This window comes from Carcharodon carcharias, chromosome 16, assembly GCF_017639515.1.
Source record: "Carcharodon carcharias isolate sCarCar2 chromosome 16, sCarCar2.pri, whole genome shotgun sequence".
In the NCBI taxonomy this organism is placed as follows: domain Eukaryota; kingdom Metazoa; phylum Chordata; class Chondrichthyes; order Lamniformes; family Lamnidae; genus Carcharodon; species Carcharodon carcharias.
Window position 1 is genome coordinate 45,897,949 of NC_054482.1, and position 20,213 is coordinate 45,918,161.

The window sequence follows — 20,213 nt, forward strand, 5'->3', positions numbered from 1 at the left end:
TGCCCCACGGAACTCATTTCTTCCTATCTTAACTCCGTTCTCTCTCCCCTTGTCTAGTTTCTTTCCACCTACATCCACGATTCCTCTGATACCCACGTCATATCAACAATTTCTAGTTCCCTGGCCCAAACCGCCTCCTCTTCACAATGGACATCTAATCCCTCTACATCTGCATTCCCCACCAGAATGGTCTGAAGGCTCTCCACTTCTTGCTTGAACAGAGGCCCGAACAACATGCCAGAAGCTCCACCTGTCCTATTCCCCTTCTACAGTATAAATTTCATCACATTTCCACTTCTCTTCAGCTCTGAAGAAGGGTCACACTGACTTGAAATGTTAACTCTGTTTCTCTTTCCACAGATGCTGCTAGACCTGGTGAGTTTTTCCAGCATTTTCTGTTTCTGCCTCTGCTTTTATCTTATGCAATCATTCCTATTCAACTGCACAGGTATACGGGTATACAGGTGTGCGGCTCAAATGACAGAACTGGAGCTTAAGTTGGGATGAAGTTTGAAATTTTAAATTGAATGTGCAAATTGAAGGGACTGCTCTCACACCAGCACTTGCTAAATCACTAAGTAAGAAAGGGAGAATCTTTCAGGTGTGGCAACTTGAACATTTCTTGTGATGGCACAGAACTGCATCGAAATTACAATGTTATGAATGCTGGACCATATGCTTTAACCTGTCTCTTAAAATGAGCGGTAGAGGGAGATGGGACCTCCTATGCGAACTGCACAGAGATATGCCTATATGACTTGATCCTAAATCTGCCTGGGAAAAACCCATGTGACTTGCTTGTTATGAAGACAAACTCCAACTGAAATATATTTAAATTCAGGTTTTTTTAACAGCTTGAGACAAAGGAGGCAGCAACTTGTCGTGGAAGACTCACTATAAGATTCATCCTGGTGGGACAGGAAGAGGTTCTGCTAAAGCTGGGAGGAGCTTGGGATTTTTAAACAGAAGACTACATTTTTGCTGAGTGCACATAGTGTATAAATGCGGCATGGAGTTTTTGATCATGCTAAATTATTAAGGGATATTGTTTCTGTAGTTCAGTTCAGTGTATTAGTTGCCTAAGTAACATTTATTGAATGTTGATTTTAGCTCATCACAGTAAAAACTCCAAAAAATGTAAAATCTTGTTCGATTTTTCTTGGCAAAGGTCACTGGGAAATTCATGCCTCTAAAAGAGATCAGTGTCTACAGGGACTGTAGCAACAGAATAAAAGACAAAGGACTGTATCATGCTTCAGTTCACAAAAGGCTACAATCTCAACCATTCCACTCTTTCAATTTATTCTGATCGTATCTTTTTGACTATGGCACAAAGTTGAAGGGCACTAGTTATTACAGAACTTTCCAATGTAGAATATAGTTGGCAAGTCAAGCAAATTTACCTCAGACGCATATTTAAAATAGCTATTAAATCCATGACTTTCCATTGCAACAGTAACAGCAAGAGCCTTTCACAGGCTCCCCTTTCGAAACCAATGACTCCTTTATTCCCTTCATAAACATAAGACATTCTCACTCCTTGAAGTGGTGCACTCTTAAGTCACTAACCTGCTTCTCCTTACTGAGGGACTCCTCCAGACTAAGGACCATGTCTCTATATTGTTCCACATTGTTTGTGGCAGTCTTGAGGCGCTCTCTCAATTCATTCACCTGTTCTTCAGCCTGCCGAAGCCGTGACTGGAGATCATCAACATCATCTTCAGTATTGGATTTCCCTGGAAATAGATCAGAGGTGTACATAGCTACCTAAAATTTTATTGAACAATAACGCCACATCCAAGAAGAGTTACTTGCTTCATGAGAATAGGTTGAGAGCTCATCAACCTAAACTGACATCCTAATGATTCTCAAGAGTGCTCCACCCACAAAATTGAGTCACAATTAATTGACAATTTACTTGCGTTTGGGAGAGAACAAGAGAAAAGGCAAGTGTCTGATCAAATATCTTAAGAAAACTTGCCCAATTTGTGAATTGTTCCACATTTGTGTTGACTGAGTATGTGTCTAGTTACCAATAATACATGATTTGCAATATTTCACCAAATAGTCTCATCAAAAATTTCATATTTAGTTTGTCTTAACTGAAAAGCAACATACTTAAGGCACCAGAGAAAACAAAACCTAAATTAAGAGTTGCATACAACTAAAAATATACATACACCTCATCTATATATATATATATATATATATATATATTAGTTACTATGAATCAATGGCTTGCAAATTGGCACGGGGTAAGTTCATAATTTTAAATGAGCCAAAATTGAAACATGTCAAAGACTCTTCCCTACAGATAACAGTTGGGGTAGAGGATGAAGGCAGAACTCTATCCAGATCAACTTACCAACATACAAGCCATGATCATAAATGTTTTACCTTTAGAATCACTTCCTTTAATCTCTGCCAGTTTAGTTTCAACGTTATTAAGGTGTAGCTTCAAGGTGTTAATTTCTTTCTCTGCATTTTTCAAGAGTTCCTTTGTCTTCATATGAAGATTAGTTTCAGTTTCAAGCTGCTTCCTGAGTTCCATAAGCTGAATCTTTGCAAAGTTAAGAAAAACGGCTTAAGTAAAGCTTTATAAAGCAGTTGCAGGATTCTTGAAGTACGATAATTTTGCAGAGCTGATATGTAGAGCAATGGTTTGCTCTTTATTAAATTTGTGCTATGCAAGTATTATACAACTGAAGCTGCCCTGTCTCCTAAATTAGTACAGACCTTAAAAAGGAGCTCCATTCTAACTAACTTATTACACAAATTTGTGTCTTACTTTCCAATTTCAAACGTGACAATATTACATATCCTACATATCATAGATTAGCGAGTTAGTTTTTGTATACTTACATCTTGGTTCCTACCAAGTAAATGCCGCTGATCCACTTCATATTCAACTTTCTTTTTCAGCTTCTCTATTTCACGTTCTTGTTTTTCAATCTGGCTGTTTAAGCGTTGTTTGGTCTCAGTTTCCGCACGTTCCAGACTCAACTACATATTCAAAGAGTTCTATATTAATACTTAAAATTCTTCTCCCCTCAGAAGAATGAAACACCAGCAGGTATCTTAGAACAAAGAGTGGAATACTAAGTACTCTATAATGACAATCTCAAACGTACTCCAAGATTGCATTCCAAACATATGCATACTTTATTTGAAGTGACCATTAATCTATACTCATCCTCACTGAATTGATCATGCAACGTATAGCACCAAAAAAACCTTTTGATATTTAAGCTCGACATTCATCCAACATGCCTTGGGAAACTAAATGTTCTGAAGAGATGTTTGTTTCTCAGTCTTTTAAAATTAATGATGAATTTACCAAGCCGAAAGAGACAAAACAAATGCTAACAAGGGAAAGAGACAATACAGGCTAGCCAGAGACAATAATCCTTTAGTTTAAGACAACTAGGCCTTGAATCAAAAAGGAGGTAAATGTAAACACCTTTTCCTGGAAAACTATGAAGGACGTAACGTAATGGAAAATTACTGGATAAAGCAAAAAGATGGACAACTTTCTGGGCTGACACAAATCATGGTTTAAACAAAGGCTGCAGAATATAATTAAAACAAGCTTCCTAGGGAAGAATGGCTTGTCAATATAGTATAGTAACCCCATCCCCAGAAAACAATAAATAAAAGGTTGAATACATTGGAGATCTTTACTCCAGGGGTGAGACATCAGCATGACAGTCAAGGTATTGCAATCAAGGAGGTAGGCTGACTGATCATCAGGAGAAGAATCGACAACCACAGGTGCTGGCCACTTCCGGTGATTGTATGTTAGATATAGTGTTATTGAGCTAGATATTGGCAAAGTATTTACTTGCTAGGAATAAAGCAATGTATTGAGCATTCTGAAGCTAGATATCAGCAAAGGATTCTTTCAACCTGTTAAATCTGCAATTGCATCGTCCCTTTCATATCTTAGGGACATGAAACTGTTTAAAAATCAAACCTTAAAATGGACTCTGTTGAACCAAGGGATGGCTGCTACAGGTCACACAAGTCAAGATTGGAACTTTCCAGAAACTGTGGCCAAATAGCAGTAACAAGACTGAAACAATCCTTAGTGTGGAATCTCATACCACTGTTTGGGAGGGAATTACAATGAAGGAAGTCAAGGAGTAGCAAACGGTCAGTCTCTCCAGCCTGAACTGTAACAAAGGGAGAGCCATCTATCATTAAGATCCACCATTTATCTCAAAGTGGGCAATGGATTTGACCAGAAACACAAATTGCTCATTAACCTGCAAATGCCTCATTAAGGGGCCATATCACATGATCCAAGCTTCTGGCCTCTGAAACACTAATACTAGATTGAGACTCTCAACCCAGTCTGATGTATCTCTAACCTGCAAGATTCAATAGTAGGACTCCAGGTTGGCAAAACCATCTGCATCAAGTCTTAGCCCCTCAAAAGCCTCTTTAACTAGAAGCCTCTGATCATTGCTGTACATAGAGTTGGTCTGCTTGGCAGGCAATCTCGCTGCATCGCCATTCATTCTAAAGGAATTCTGCACTACTGTCTTTAGCCAGGAACTAACTTCTCCAAAGCAAAAACAAAAATACCTGGAAAAACTCAGCAGGTCTGGCAGCATCTGTGGAGGAGTACAGTTAACGTTTCAAGTCCGAATGACCCTTCAACAGAACTAAGTAAAAATAGAAATGATGTGAAATATAAGTTGGTTTGGGGTGGGGGTGGGGGTGGGGGGGAAAACAAGAAGAGCTGGATAGAGGGCCAGTGATAGGTAGAGATAACCAGAAGATAGCACAGACAAAAGGACAAAGAGGTGTTGAAGGTGGTGATATTATCTAAAGGAATGTGCTAATTAAGGGTGGAAAGCAGCACGAGCAAAGGACAGATAGCCCTAGTGGGGTTGGGGGAAGGGATCGAAATAGGCTAAAAGGTAGAGATAAAACAATGGATGGAAATACACTTAAAAATAACGGAAGTAGGTGGGAAAAGAAAAATCTATATAAATTATTGGAAAAAACAAAAAGGAGGGGGATAATCGGAAAGGGGGTGGGGATGGAGGAGCGACTTCATGATCTAAAATTGTTGAACTCAATATTCAGTCCGGAAGGCTGTAAAGTGCTTAGTCGGAAGATGAGGTGCCGTTCCTCCAGTTTGCGTTGAGCTTGTGGAACAATGCAGCAAGCCAAGGACGGACATGTGGGCATGAGAGCAGGGTGGAGTGTTGAAATGGCAAACAACAGGGAGGTCTGGGTAATGCTTGCAGACAGACCGAAGGTGTTCTGCAAAGCGGTCACCCTGTCTGCGTTTGGTCTCTCCAAACTAACTTCTCCAAGATGGAAACCCCCCTCCACCCCCTCTGGACTTTGACATTCTGGACTTTTGAATTCACGTGACTGTGAAGTTATTCATAGTTGTAAAACTCCTCTTTTCTATCTGCGCACATGCATGCATTAAAAATTGGACTTCATAAACGGAGGGTTTGGGGAAAAACACACAACTGCCCATTTTTCAAATCATTACAGAGACAGAGAATAAAGGAGTTCGGTTCACCTTTCTCTCCTGCCGTAACAGTAATCATTACAGTAAAAGAAAAATGGTCACAAGGATCATTTCAAACTAGTTTTAAATTTATAAGCTTCGATACAAGATGAACTAAACTCATTAAGCATAACAACTGTTATGGAGCGAGTTATTAATTGTTCTCTTGTAATTTGCAGGTCAAAAAAAAGTGCTAGAAGTAGAGTGAACATTTTATAAAAGATTAGACTTATGGTCCACTAAAGGAGATTTAGCAATACAATTACTCTAAAAGATTGCAGCCAAAGTAACCACAAAGTGCATTAGAAAATACAAACGCCAAATGACTGAATCTGAGCTAACATAACTCAATTATTCCTAGCCCTTTGACATTAAGCTGAACTATCCATGACTTTTCCATTTTCATACCTGATCCAAGACCATAAATTTTGCCTAACAATGACAAGCTTTAGTTTTATTCTGAAAACATTGTATTTAATTAGACTTCACACACACCAGGGTGTGGACTGAAAGCTCAGCTCCCATTAACAAGTTGCAGTCCTGCAAGGTGTACCTGAATAGACTGCAGATTCGTTAGTAGCAAGCTTTGCCCCCTGTGCTCAGCAAACTTTGAATCTCGCTCTTGGGTAAGACGTACTTCCACCATCTTCAACATATCTTTCTCTTTCCTCAAGTTTTCTCCACGAGTCTGCAGGAAGGGGGTTAGAGAAAGACACAAAAAGAAAATTCAATAACTTATCTGCTTTCCGGAACTGTAACCCTGGAGGTTCAGTTTAAGTTACTGATCCAGTAAATATCAGCTTTTTTTTTTAAAAATACAAAATTCTCACCTCCTCTAGAGCCAATTTTTCATTTGATGCCCGTAAATCTTGAGTCATGTTGCTAATGATGTGTTCCTGTTTCTGAACAGTCGTGGTGAGCTTCTGACACCTATCACGCAAGGATGCTATTTCACGCCGGAATCCGTCTACATTGTTCTGCAGCATCTCATACCTAAATTTTGAAAGAGATTAAGCTTTCCTCCCAAAAATAATTTGCCACACAGCAAGTGACACTAGTGCTGGAAAACAAACTTATTCTGGTCCATGCTATAACTGACTTGGTACAGAGTGCAAGATTATGTCTTCTCTACACTGCCAGTGCAGATGCTCTGGCAATCTCCAAAACTATGAGCACATTTTTCTTTAATTTAGTATTGTGACCTTGCAGTAATAACCTCGCATTGTGGGAACAGTAAGTTTTCTATCTGGTTTTGCTTATTTGCAAAACCCACAATGGTTTCACAGGGTAATCAAAAAGCAAAAGAAAAGAAAATTAACCACAAGTTCAGTAAGCAGATCCCAAGTAGTGGCTGCAATCAATTCTGGTCCTCAACTGTGCAATGCAGAATGCATTGTGGGGCAATCCACCATGGTGAAGAAAAAAACTTTTTTTCAAAATTTCAATTGGAAATTTTTCTTTTGGATTTTTGGAACTAGCAAGTCTAATAGTAGAAACAGGCTCATTAAATTCAACAGCTTGCCCCCAGCATAAAGTTCACTGTCAGTTATAATGGGTTTCAAATTAAGTTTTATTACAAAAGATAGGATACTTACATTACATCATTACACTTATTTATCTAATCTAGTGGAGTACTATGATCACCTCATACCATTTCTATATGCCCCACAAGATCTAAACTCTACCAACTGTAGCCTTGATTCTCCAAACATACCGTTTAGAAGCGAATTCCAACTGTGTAGACAATTTTGTGCTCTGAGTTCGCAGTTGTGTCAGCTGATCCTGAAGTTTCTCGTTCTGTTGGTTTAACATTTTGTCATTCTCTGCCTTTTCTGTCTTGTAACTTTCAAAGTGTAACTGGAGCTAAAATAAAGTAATTTTCTAAGTATGATGCATCTTAAAATTCTATCACTCCCTACATGAAGAAACCTTCTCATCTCTAGCTTACACAAGCAATGAATAGATTTACATTTGTTACTTTTCATAAATTCCCCTCCCTGCACAAATTATTATTTGGAGCATGGTGCTGCAGATCGATATAAAATCCTACCTTTCAGCAGCCAGGTAGCTATATTAGATTGTTATTTGGCACCTGATGAAAGAGCTTCAACTCAATCACAAGCAATATTTACCTGCTACCCTGGTAACATGTTTATAATTTCCAGACAATCTGGCATGGAAGAAGCCTTCATATAATGATTAAGTGGCCTTTCTGATGAACCAAGGTGTTTATATGGAAACCTCAACCTCCAACAGTACTGGCTAAATGTGATGTATATTCTAATATGCAAACTAATTTAATACAAAGAATACTACTCAAATCTTGTAAGCTCAGTGCTTAAAAACTCCAACCGATAGATTGACAAAGTACACATGCAAGTTACAAAGATCAATATAAATAAGGCAGATGGCATTGCCTAGTCATTATCGATCAAAGCATTTAAAATACAAGAGACAGCCACATGTAGCTTTACTCCTGAGCCAGATTTTTTATGCTTGGAGAATTGTTAAACATATCTACCTTTAAAATATTAACATGGAGTATGAGCTAATGTTTAGTTCTGGGAAGTTTATCGTTGTGCAAGGTAACTAAAATGCTGGGCTTTACGGGTTGCCAGAATACCTAAAAGAAAATGGCAGTTCACAAGTTTACTCATGTTTGTTTAATAGAGTCAGAATAGAAACAATGAAGCAATAAAACAGTAGAAGGGTTGACTAAGCTGGAGAAATTATAAAGGAGGGGTAATTGGCTTGGAGGTCAGTTTGAGGATTAACTAAAGCAGGCCACATCATCATGAAGAAGGGTGGAGCTTAATAAGGTTCTCTGGTTTAAATTTATCCAACTGTTCTACAGCAAGGAGAGGGGCTCCATATCTAAAGGTGCTGTTGGCAGGTTCTATGCAGTTACAGCTCAGAAAATGCCTAGGAGCCATTTGGTGCAGCTCAGAGTTGCAATTTGGATCTTGGGTGGTTCAAAACTCAGAAACTCTGGAGCTGTTCGGCGCAGTTAGGGCTCAGAAATCATGAAGAGTTGAGAATGTGGTGCAAGGTTGCTGGTCCTGCGCTGGAGACATAAGGCTCAGAGTAGCCCTGTGAGCCATTCATAGCTTGATGCAGTAGGAAGGCTGGAGTTCGAAGAAACCCAGGGGCAGTGCCAGCTTAATGAAGCTAGCAGTCTGTAAAAGTTGGACATGTGCCGTTTTTAGAAACATGAGTGCAGCTTTATGAATCCCATGGAACAAGTCTCAGGAGAAGAGATCGAACCATCAGGAGGTGAGCAATCCTTGAGGCAGTCCAAATCAGAGCAGCTTTTGAGAGAATTGTGACTCAGTCAGTAGTGACATCTGGCTAGGCTGCTGAGCAATTGGTGGGATTTCTCCCATCTGCCATTTAATGTGTGGTGTGTTTGCCTGTTAATTCATATTTACCCAATGTTAGAGTATAAGATAGATACTATACATTGCTCTGCTGATTTTGTATAGTAAAGTTTATTTTGTTTAGAACTGTGGAGCCTTGTGGCCTTTTTTATCCTAGTGTGTAACAGGTTTCAAGTTCTGTCTACTTTATAATGAAACATTACTGGTCCCCAAGCAGACTGGAATAGAGTGAAGTCCCATTCACCCATTACCCACCTTAAAAAATCCAAGAAATAGGAAGAGTATGCCATATTGCCCCTTGAGTCTGTTGCACCATTCAATAAACTCATGGTTAAGCTTCTACATCCTTTCCCATCTCCACTTACTTCAATTCCCACTGTGCACAAAATTCTGTGCCTGCCATGATATCCTTATCAGCTGAGCATTATTAACCGTCTGGGGTAGAGGATTCCAAAGGTTCACAGCCCTCAATAGAAATTTCTCATCTCATACCTAAATGGCCGAGCCCTTATCCGGAGACTATGACCTTGTGCTCACTGACCTTGGGTTTTAATCTTCTAGAATCATGAATCTAGAAGTCTGTGAATTGGATGGCAGCAAATGTAACACTATTCAAAAAAGTCATTTGGTAGTACAGAACTTGAGTATTGCTAAAAAAAAATTTGTCAAAGCTTTTCGTCTTGCACTCATCAGGGCTATTTGCAAATGTCAAGGAAAACAACATATTTATACTGTGTGAGAAGAGGGTGCTGACTAGATGGCAAGTGGACTCGGATTGTTGGAGGCATTGCTATGGAGAATGCACCAGTTGGTGACTGAGTTAACTGCCAAGCATAGTTTGAAATTTAAACCAGATGGCTTGGCTGATTGGTCAAGACATAGTCCCCTGGCGAAAGAACCAGCGAATGGTTGTCACTTATTTTGTCCGGTTGAAACAGCCACAACGTGTGTACATCTTCTTTCCATCTGCAAAGAACAGGGCCCTGATTTCGAACAGATCTAGCCACATAAGACTGGGCAACCATGCGCACTGCCAGCCATCAGCTGCAGCAGAACTGCAATCTGTAACCTCATAGCCTGGTATATCCCCCACTCTGCCAGTACCACCAAGCTAGGGGATCATCCCTGGTTCAATGAAACATGCAGGTGGGCATGCCAGAAGCAGCACCAAGCACAGCTAAAAATGAGATGTCAACTTGGTGAAGCTACAACACTGTGGTTCAAGAAGGCAGCTTACCACCACCTTTTCATGGGCAATAAGGGGTGGGCCAGATCCCTTGAATGAATAAAAAAGCATCAGCAGGTGGTGTCCATGCCTACGTTTGACTTGATGCCTTGAGACTTCATAGGGTCCACAATCGATGCTGAAGACTCCCAGGGCCAACTCCCACCGGACTGTATACCACTGTGTTGCCACATCTGCTGGGTCTGTCCTACCAGTGGGACATGACAGGCTCAGGGATGGTGATGTCTGGAACATTATCTGACTATGTTAGGTTGTTGCTTGACTAGTCAGAGAGAGCGCTCTCCCAATTTTGGCCCCAGACATTAGTTAAGATGACTTTGCAGGGTCAATAGGGTTGAGTTTGCCATTGTCATTTCTGGTGCCTAGCTCAATGCCAGGTGGTCCATCCAGTTTTGTTCCTTTTTAAACAGTTTCATACAACTGAGTGGCTTGCTAGGCCATTTCGAGTTAACCACATTGCCATGGGTCTGGAGTTATATGTGGGCCAGACCACCTAAGGTGGAAGTTGAACCCAGGTCCCAAGAGCATTACCCTGCATCTCTGGATTATTCGTCCGGAGACAATACCACCACCTCCCTTGCTTACGAGCAAGTCAGAGGATGTTCTGTTTAATGACAATTAGAATGCTATGCTAAAATACATTATCAGTAGTGCTAATATTTGAGTAAGGCATCAGCTTTTATTAAATGGTGCTTCAGATCTTCATTCCCTGTTTTAGGATAATTCTGCATAGCTATTTCTGCTATAAAATCAAATTTACTTGGCTTCCAGCTCACCTCTCATATATTCAAAGTTTTGAATAGATGAAGGGAAGGATGACAGGGAAACTGTCAGGCAAATCCAAGATTAGCATAATTTGCAGCAGAGATGTTGAGCTTTAATTCTGCAGCATTATATGTGAAAATCCTGGCATTTTATAGCCCTGGCAGAGGGGAGAAATTTCAATTATTGAGAGATTTCTGGGGTTTGTAAATGCAGAAGCTGCCAAAATTTGACAGGAGCAGCAGGGCACAGAGAGGGAGGGGTGAATAAAATTGAAAGTTCCAAATTCAGGGGAATTGTGAAGCAGTAGGATATGGCAGCCATGGGGAAAGCAAAAAAGATCGAGAGCATGAAAATGTTTTGAATGGTGTGTCAGAGAGCAGAGATGTGGGCAACAGCGTGGGGGGCGGGGTGCATGAGGCAATCCCCATTCCACCAGCCTTTTAAACCATCTTTGGATTGGAGCACAAAGTGCATTTTGTGTTCCATGACTGCATGCAGTCACCAAGTACTTTACTACATCAGTGCTGTCCCAAGAACTGTCAGCTTTTTTCATTCAAGACTACCACAAATTCAAATACTTTTAAAAAAATATATAAACTCTCTTACTATGCATCACGGTCAAATGTCTGACCTTTAATAGTTTAACTAAAGTTAATAAATAATTAATTCTGCCAGCAGCTTTTCCAAATCAAAAGATACTTCAAAAAAATTCTTGTGATGAACAGGTTATTCCTTTCCACTTGTAAACTGGTCTACCTTTTGCCCTGCATAACCTACAGAAGTAAACACTGTCTCCCTCAAACTAAGATAGTGTCTGTTCACAGCAATGCTGAAGCCTTAAAAGAGCTAGATCTAAACAAAGTTATTTAGGAGAACAAACACACTTCAAAAACAAATTAAGTCGTTATTGTGAAATGTAATTTTTCAATTTGTTTGAGCTGTAGCACCATACTGGGGTAGTGAGGGACATGCAAGTGAAACTATGACACTGAAAACAGAGCCAACAGTTTTCCATCCCAGGTATTGCCATCGCCAGGACCAATCATACTTTGAGTGTGTCCTGGAACATGGGATTGGGATGCCGGGGTGGGGGAGGTAACAGAGACTGGCAACAAAATGAAGTTGTTTGGATCTGACAACATTGAAATCTAAAAAAAGGGGTTGAAAACAAAGGCAAGATTACAACTGCCACCACAGACTATGTTCCTGCCCAACAGCAGTCCCTCCTGCACTCTCAGGCAACATTCACTGATTGATGCCTTTCAATCCAGCGCAGAAACATTTTGTACACCATTACAGAGTCTGCCAACAAGTTTTGAACAAATTTCCACAGGCAAAAATTTACTCAAAAATCAAAAATTCTTTATGCAGTTTCTAAGTAGTTACATCAAATTTCCCACAAACTCAACAGTCACAACATTAAAACTTAAATTTTTAACCTAACTAGGACGAGCGGCTTAGTGAGTAAAAGCTCCAGCAGCCAAATCAGGATAAACATGGGACTGCTCTATTTGCAGTTATTTAGTTTGTGAACATTTCTTAAAAATTTAACTGTTCTTCATTTTAAATGGCATCGCACTTAAATCTCAATTTTGTCAGTCTTTTAAAAAAAAAAAATCAAAGAAATGCCCTGCTCTTTAGGAGACTAAAATGGGATATTTTACATCCACCCAGGTACAAAAACAGGGCCCTGAGTTAAGGTCCAATCCAAAATATTAAAAGACTCAAAATTGTGTAATTTCACAATGGTGCAATGAAAAAAGATAGCTGAAATTTTCTTCAAAATCTGAGCAATTCAATTTGCATAATAATATGCAATGGTAAAATTTAACATGTTGATAATTGATTTTCCCTATTTATAGTATACAGAAAATGTTTTCCCCCGTTGACATGTGACAATGGTTCCATTATAAAATCTCCAACATGGTTCAGTTATTGTATACAAGAAATAGATGCCATACACAAGACATCACTAGTTTAAGACATCCGAAGAAACTACGAAGCAATGAACGGTCTCCCAAACATAAGCAAGTTTGAGAAAATTGTGTAGAAATTTTACCAACACTTCACTGGTACATGACTTTGTGCAATTTAAAGCCTTTTGTGGGAGTTTCAAGATTAACTATATTTATATTTCCCTGTTCCAAAATATGACACACTTCATCCTTCCTACCTGTTTGAGTGCTGTCCTTGCTTGCACAAGCTCTGTGGATTCCACTGCAGGAACTGGCGCTGGTGTGGAGGTCATTTGTGGCACTGGTTTTGTTTTCCCTGGAGACCGTTTAGGAGTGGATGAGATTAAAGATGTATCATCTGTTGCTGCACCTGAATGATGACAGAAATTTATAGCACTTAAATATTTTTGAAGCTTTTTAAAAAAATTTAAATGAAAACTTGGAACTAATGAATTTGCAGCATTTTAAAGAGAGCTCTCCATCACAAGGACTACCTACTTCCACCTCTGCTGAATTAGTCCATTTTCAGCTGAATTATCATCCAGGTCTACAATTCTGGGTCAGCTTCCCATCCTCCATGCTCCAGCACCTCTACCTCATCCAGTACTCCGTTACCTGTAACCTATCCAGCACAGACTAGGATACTGTGCAACTTCAGTTATCTGGGCCCCATGCTTTAGGATTACCTCTAAACCCTTGTGGCTCCCTCTCCTCCTTTAAAACACTTTGATCAAGCTCTGACCAATATCCATTTTCTTCCTTACCTCTGAATTCCTTGGTTTTCTATGTCAGAAGCACCATACAAATTACATTTATTCTTTTAATACGTTCATGAATCAAGAGGTCTGTATTGATTACCCTAATTTAACTCTTTAAAATTAATTGTAGGGTTTAACAGTCCAATGCTACTGTGTTGAACAGCAAGTCAAATTTTGTTCTTTCAGAACAGAGTACCAACTTCAAGATTCTAGTTAAATCAAACCTATTCTATAGAAGAGTAAATAATTCTCAAAAGGATTGTGCTCCTAATTTATTCCACAAAGAGCAAGAGCATTTATAACAAACATTCTTCAGAGTTAAATCACATCTGGTGTGTCATATTCCTTACCCTGGATTGGAATGGTCACTCCAGTCATCTGTGCAAGTAGTATGCGGTACATATCACGTTGTCGTACAATTGATTCCACCAGTTGCATCTGATGAGCCCGTGCTTCACGCAGCCGTTCGAGTTCATTTAAAGCTTCCGCAAGATTCAGCTCAAGCTCAGAAATTCTAGAATTCAAAAAGATTTGCTCAATCTGCTGAATGGTTCCTATACCAAAACCATAAGCCATGCTGATGCTGTTTAATACAATGTGCTAGCTCTTGTCGAGAGGGGCACATTGAGACTGAGACAGAAAGACAGACACTGGGTGAGTGGGAAAATGAAAGTGCCAGGGTGTCCAAAAACCATTCCCTGATGGAGGATCAGAGAGCATGCATTATCTTGAAGAAATCAGCAAATGGATGCAAAGGTTCAGAAAATAGTCTGGGAAGGTTGCAGTGATGTCATGAAGAAATTTGAAGAGAATTCTGAAGTTGATTCGTTGATGTACAGCAAATAAATGCAACTTAGTCAGGATAGCAGTCATGGACATGTCACAGTTTGGATTAACTAGACATAGGGGCAGCAGTTGAGTACAAGTAAAAAGGCGAAATTTCAAGTGCAAAAAGAGCCAAATTAACAACATTCAGAAAATGCACTACAAGGCACAAAAGCTGCGGACATCATGTCATGTAATGCCAGAAGCATGTGGATGCTAGCACAAACTGAGAAAGATGGCTCAAGTTTTGTGAAACCAGAGTATGAGTAGAATCAGTTATTTGCATAGGAAATTAAATCTTCCTCACCCAGAGGACCCAAGATATATACATATATATGGGAAGGGAAAAAGCAAACAAGAAAACTAGCAAATATATTTCACCTCTTTTCTATTTTTCCTTAGTTCTGTTGAAGACTCATACGGACTCGAAACGTTAACTGTGTTCCTCGCCGCAGATGCTGTCAGACCTGCTGAGTTTTTCCAGGTATTTTTCTTTTTAAGAAAATTAGCAAACTCCTGAGCAGTTTGTGATTGAGGCTGCTCATCAGATCTGCATTAAAATTTTAAATTAAATCAAAATAGTCTAAAATTAATTATCAAGTTTGAGTATTTACCGTGTTGAGGTTTTTTCCTGCTCCTCCTGTTCCTGTTTCTCAGCAAGTTCACGAATGGCTACCAACAGCTGTTGATTCTGTTGTTGCAATTCTTCAACATTACGATAGGTTACAAGATGCTGTGTAATGACTTCAGAGGAACTGCTTATATCAGCAGAACTAACTTCATCTTCACGCAGAATATGGTTGCCACGTGCATCTTCCAGTTCCATTAAAAGAACTCTATTCTGAATCACAAACAAATGAGCTTAGCTAGTGCACACTGGAGGTAGATGTGGAGCAGTCAGTGCAATGATGCAGAGTCCGATGTATTTTAATAATTGAGTATTTTAAGCAACATTGCAAGAGAAAATACAAGTACATGTAAACAATCTAAGAAGGGGAAAACAGAGTACAAGAGTAAGCTTGCAGCTGAACATAAAAACTGACTGTAAAAGTTTCTATAGGTATCTGAAGAGAAAAAGATTGGTAAAGACAAATATAGCTCCCTTACAGTCTGAAGCAGGGGAAATTTATAATGGGGTACAAAGAAATGGCTGACCAACTAAATAAATACTTTGGGGAACAAAGTAATGGCTGACCAACTAAATAAATACTTTGGTTCTGTCTTCACAAAGGAGGATACAAATAACATAACAGAAATGTTGGGGAACACAGGGTTTAGTGAGAGGGAGGAACTGAAAGAAATCAGTATTAGTAGAGAAATGGTGTTGGGAAAATTGATGGGATTGAAGGCCAATAAATCCACAGGGCCTGATAATCTACATCCCAGAGTACTTAAGGAAGTGGCCCTAGAAATAGTGGATGCATTGGTGGTCATCTTCCAAGATTCTACAGACTCTGGAACAGTTCCTACAGATTGGAGGGTAGCTAATGTAACCCCACTATTTAAAAAGGGAGGTAGGGAGAAAACAGGGAACTATAGACCAGTCAGCCTAACGTCGGTGGTGGGGAAAATTCTAGAGCCCACTATAAAAGATTTAATAGCTGAGCATGTGGAAAACAGTGGCAGAATCAAACAGTCAGCATGGATTTACGAAAGGGAAATCATGCTTGACAAATCTACTGGAATTTTTCAAGAATGTAACTAATAGAGCTGATGAGGGGGACCCAGTGGATGTTGTTTATTTGGACTTTCAGAAGGCTTTTGACAAAGTCCCACATAAGAGATTAGCGTGTAAAATTAAAGCGTATGTGGGGGTGTAGTGTATTGAGATGGATAGAAAACTGGTTGGCAGACAGGAAACAAAGAGTAGGAATAAACAGGTCTTTTTCCGAATGGCAGAGTGCTGGGATCCCAGCTATTCACAGTATATACTAATGATTCAGATGAGGCAATTAAGTGTAATATCTCCAAATTGCAGATGACACAAAGCTGGGTCGGAGGGTGAGCTGTGAGGAGGATGCAGAGATGCTTCAGTGTGATTTGGACAAGCTGAGTGAGTGGGCAAATGCATGGCAGATGCAGTATAATGTGGATAAATGTGAGCTAATCCACTTTGGTAGCAAAAACAGGAAGGCAGATTATCTGAATGACTATAAATTGAGAGGGGGGAATGTGCAACGAGACCTGGGTGTCCTCGTACACCATTCGCTGAAGGTAAGCATGCAGGTGCAGCAGTCGGCAAAGAAGGTAAATGGTATGTTGGTCTTCATTCTGAGAGGATTTGAGTGCAGGTGCAGGGATGTCTTACTGCAATTATACAGGGCCTTGGTAAGGCCACACCTGGAATAGTGTGCGCAGTTTTGGTCTCCTTATCTGAAGAAAGATGTTCTTGCTATAGAGGGAGTGCAGCAAAGGTTTACTAGACTGATTCCTGGGATGGCAGGACTGACATACAAGGAGAGATTGAGTCGGTTAGAATTATATTTGCTGGAGTTCAGAAAAATGAGGGGGGAATCTCATAGAAACCTACAAAATTCTAACAGGACTAGACAGGGTAGATGCAGAAAGGATGTCTCCGATGGTGGGGGAGTCCAGAACCAGGGGGTCACAGTCTGAGGATACAGGGTAGACCATTTAGTAATGAGATGAGGAGAAATTTCTTCACCCAGGGAGTGGAATTTGCTACCACAGAAAGTAGTTGAGGCCAAAACATGTTTTCAAGGAGTTAGGTATAGCTCTTGGGACGAAAGGAATCAAAGGAAATGGAGAGAAAGAGAGAGCAGGCTATTGAGTTGGATGATCAGCCATGATCAAAATGAATGGTGGATCAGGCTTGAAGGGCTGAATGGCCTACTTCTGCTCCTATTTTCTATGTTTCAATGTTAAATGAGGGAAAATGACGAGAACACCTCTGCAGATGCACTTCAGCAACTGAATAGAACAACACAACATTTTCCTCTGTAAAATTTTCAGTGCAGAACAAAGGGGAATGCCACAACTTACCAAATGTAATGATCACATAATATGGCACACCTACTGATAATAGCCAAGGTCAGCTACTATAACAGATAGAGGAAATCAAACCAAAACCTTGCTGGTCTATTTACACATTGTTAGATATTTCACTCCATATCCTCCATTATAACAGCAATTGGGCAAAACAGGTATTTACATGTTAATTTTTTTTTTTTAAAATGACAATGAAAGTAAAACATGCAATCTTTAACTACCAACCTGCTGAGAGAGGTCTGATGCTTGCATTTTTAATCTCTGGTTCTCCCTGCTGAGCAATGAAGAATGCTTATTCGCCTCATCAGTGCCTTTTTGTAAACGACGAATTTCCTACAAAGAGAGAAAGGTTTAACCAATATGGTGCATCCCAAACTTTGATATGCTGAACGATTCATCAGTTGTAAAATTTTAAAAATGGGAAACTTTTAGTATGCTTTGAAGAGTACTTTCAAGAGTAAAATATACAATGTGCATCAAGATCATCAACACAAATGAAGGGATTTTGCAGAATTTTCAATAACCGTCTGTTAATATGGGTACTTATGAGCCAAAAAGTAGTGTTCAGCATACAACACTTTGTTGATGATACCTCTGTCAAACATTTGTTGCTTTTGGATTTTGTTCATTCAATATTAGAGCAAAGTTCTGAGGTTGTTACTCTTATTTCATCTAATTTCACACCATATCTTTATGTTACATTGCTGACTAGCAGGACACAAATTCACCAATCTCAAAACAACGTTCTAAGTTGATTACTCTATCAGGTTAGGACAAGACAGAATATAGTGAGAATTCATCATTATAGTAGATGGTCAACAATTGGAGAACTGAGAAAAATCATGAAATAAAAAGACAATATAAATGTTAAGTTCAGTACAATTACTTCTATTCACTGTTTTGACGCCATGATTGTAGAGGCCAGACTTCCCCACACATTTAGTTGCACCGACTTGGACATCAAAGCCAGTGGTTGCAGGAGCTCTGATATCAAAATACAAATCTTTTAGAAAGCTCAAACAGCTTTATGGAATTGTCTCGAGTAGTGCAGAAGCAAACCAAATGATAGGCAGCGAGTTCTGTTTGTAAGGTTACACTTTGCTGTACATTATTTCAGATTGCAAGCATGCTCAAACTTAAAGTTCCTGCATTAGAATTTTGCACAAGATGCTTTCACTGTGAAAGATAGAGATTACCACGCATATATTGAGGTGATGTGTTAGCGATGTCGAAGGCTCAGAATTCATTTGACATCCCATAATTATAAAAGTCTTTAGCACCTTGAAGTAATCTTACATCGCCACTGCCAGGTGGATTGATTCAGTGCATTGTAACCATAACCAGGGGCTGGGGAATAAATATATGGACGGGAGCAAAGATGAATATTGTGTTATGAGAGAGTTGCTCATAGGGTAGCGTAAATAGCAACAACTGTGGCGGGGGAGGGGTTAGACAAAGCCTGAGAAGACTGTAGCTCACAACAGCTGGAGGCCGAAGTAACACGTGGCAAAACTTCAGAGTGCAGGGAGGTCAGCAGCAGACAATAGTGGTTGTCAGTAGTAGATGGTCAGCAGACATCAAATGGTAGCAGAAACCATGCATACCAGCTAGCTTACTGCAAACCAAGTGCCAATCAGCATCAAGAGTTCGTAAGTAATCTATGAGAGTTCAGTTCCCAAACAGCCCCATTGCTCCAAAGATTGCAGACCACAGAAATGCTCAATGTTGGTACTGCTTTCTGGCTCAAGGATATTGAAACCAACAAAACACAGCCTGATTACAACTTTAAAAAATTAAAGCAAAAGTTACCTTCATAGCATCTTCTAGTTTAGCCGAGAGATGTGCCACAGCCTTCTGCACACGTTCATATTCTTCCCGCTGACGCTTCAAAAGTGGAGCCTTCATCTCCACTTCTTTCACAATTTCATCCAAATATTTGTTTACTCTCTTATTCTCCTGTTTTGCCAGTAGCAATTGATCTTGGGCTTCCACATATCCATTATATAACTGCACAAGCAGAATAAAAAGCATGAACAGTGCGTTAATTTGCTTTTGCATCTATCACCATTTTAGAAACCACCGAAATGAGAAAATGACCTACCTCTACGCAGTTTCATTACATCAGCTTTATAAGGCCAATATCTCGAAATCAATAAACACTTATGAATTTACAGTACATTTCCAGTCTCCAGCTTCCATTATTGATTACATACTTGTCTGTGGTTCAAGTAGTTGCAAAAATTAGAAAAAGACTAGAGCTGTAGTTGCAATAAAATTAGCAACAACTGGTGGAGTTAGACAAAGCCTGAGAAAATTGCAGCTCACAACAGCTGGAGACCAAAACAACACGTGGCAAGGCCTCAGTGGTGCAGGGAGGTCAGCAGCAGACAGTAGTGGCACCAACTGATGGTCAGCAGACCAATGACATCAATGGTGGGACAAACCATGCATACACCAGCTTGTACCAGTTGTTGCAACTCCAGCAGCAATCAAAGCTAAAGGCCAGTAAGCTACTACTGGAACTCAAGAAAAGGGACTAGTCTAGTTCAGTTATTTAATACTGTATGACAAACATTACTTGACTGACATGAGCATCATACCTCTGTAAGTTTCATTCCAGGCTTTACAATCTTAGCAACAGCTGCTGCAGTGGGTGACATAGCTGCTAGTTCCTCTTCTGAAAGGCTGGCTGCTCCTATTGTAAAAAGCACATGCTGTTAGATAATAAAGCACACTCATGCTGCT

General features: G+C 39.7%; 1 protein-coding gene across 5 annotated transcripts in view; it reads right to left on the minus strand.

The window, feature by feature from the left end:
• Positions 1 to 20,213, minus strand: part of tprb (translocated promoter region b, nuclear basket protein) — a 114,138-nt gene that overhangs the window by 73,562 nt on the left and 20,363 nt on the right. For all 5 annotated transcript variants that reach the window (XM_041207888.1, XM_041207891.1, XM_041207890.1 and 2 more), the window contains exons 11-22: positions 20,069 to 20,163; positions 19,278 to 19,475; positions 17,694 to 17,801; positions 15,074 to 15,300; positions 13,985 to 14,148; positions 13,095 to 13,246; positions 7,248 to 7,396; positions 6,364 to 6,526; positions 6,087 to 6,221; positions 2,863 to 3,003; positions 2,398 to 2,560; positions 1,570 to 1,736 (exon numbers count right to left, since the gene is read on the minus strand). In XM_041207888.1, the coding sequence (XP_041063822.1) occupies positions 1,570 to 1,736; positions 2,398 to 2,560; positions 2,863 to 3,003; positions 6,087 to 6,221; positions 6,364 to 6,526; positions 7,248 to 7,396; positions 13,095 to 13,246; positions 13,985 to 14,148; positions 15,074 to 15,300; positions 17,694 to 17,801; positions 19,278 to 19,475; positions 20,069 to 20,163 (1,862 nt within the window). The remainder of the gene's footprint in view (positions 1 to 1,569; positions 1,737 to 2,397; positions 2,561 to 2,862; positions 3,004 to 6,086; positions 6,222 to 6,363; positions 6,527 to 7,247; positions 7,397 to 13,094; positions 13,247 to 13,984; positions 14,149 to 15,073; positions 15,301 to 17,693; positions 17,802 to 19,277; positions 19,476 to 20,068; positions 20,164 to 20,213) is intronic.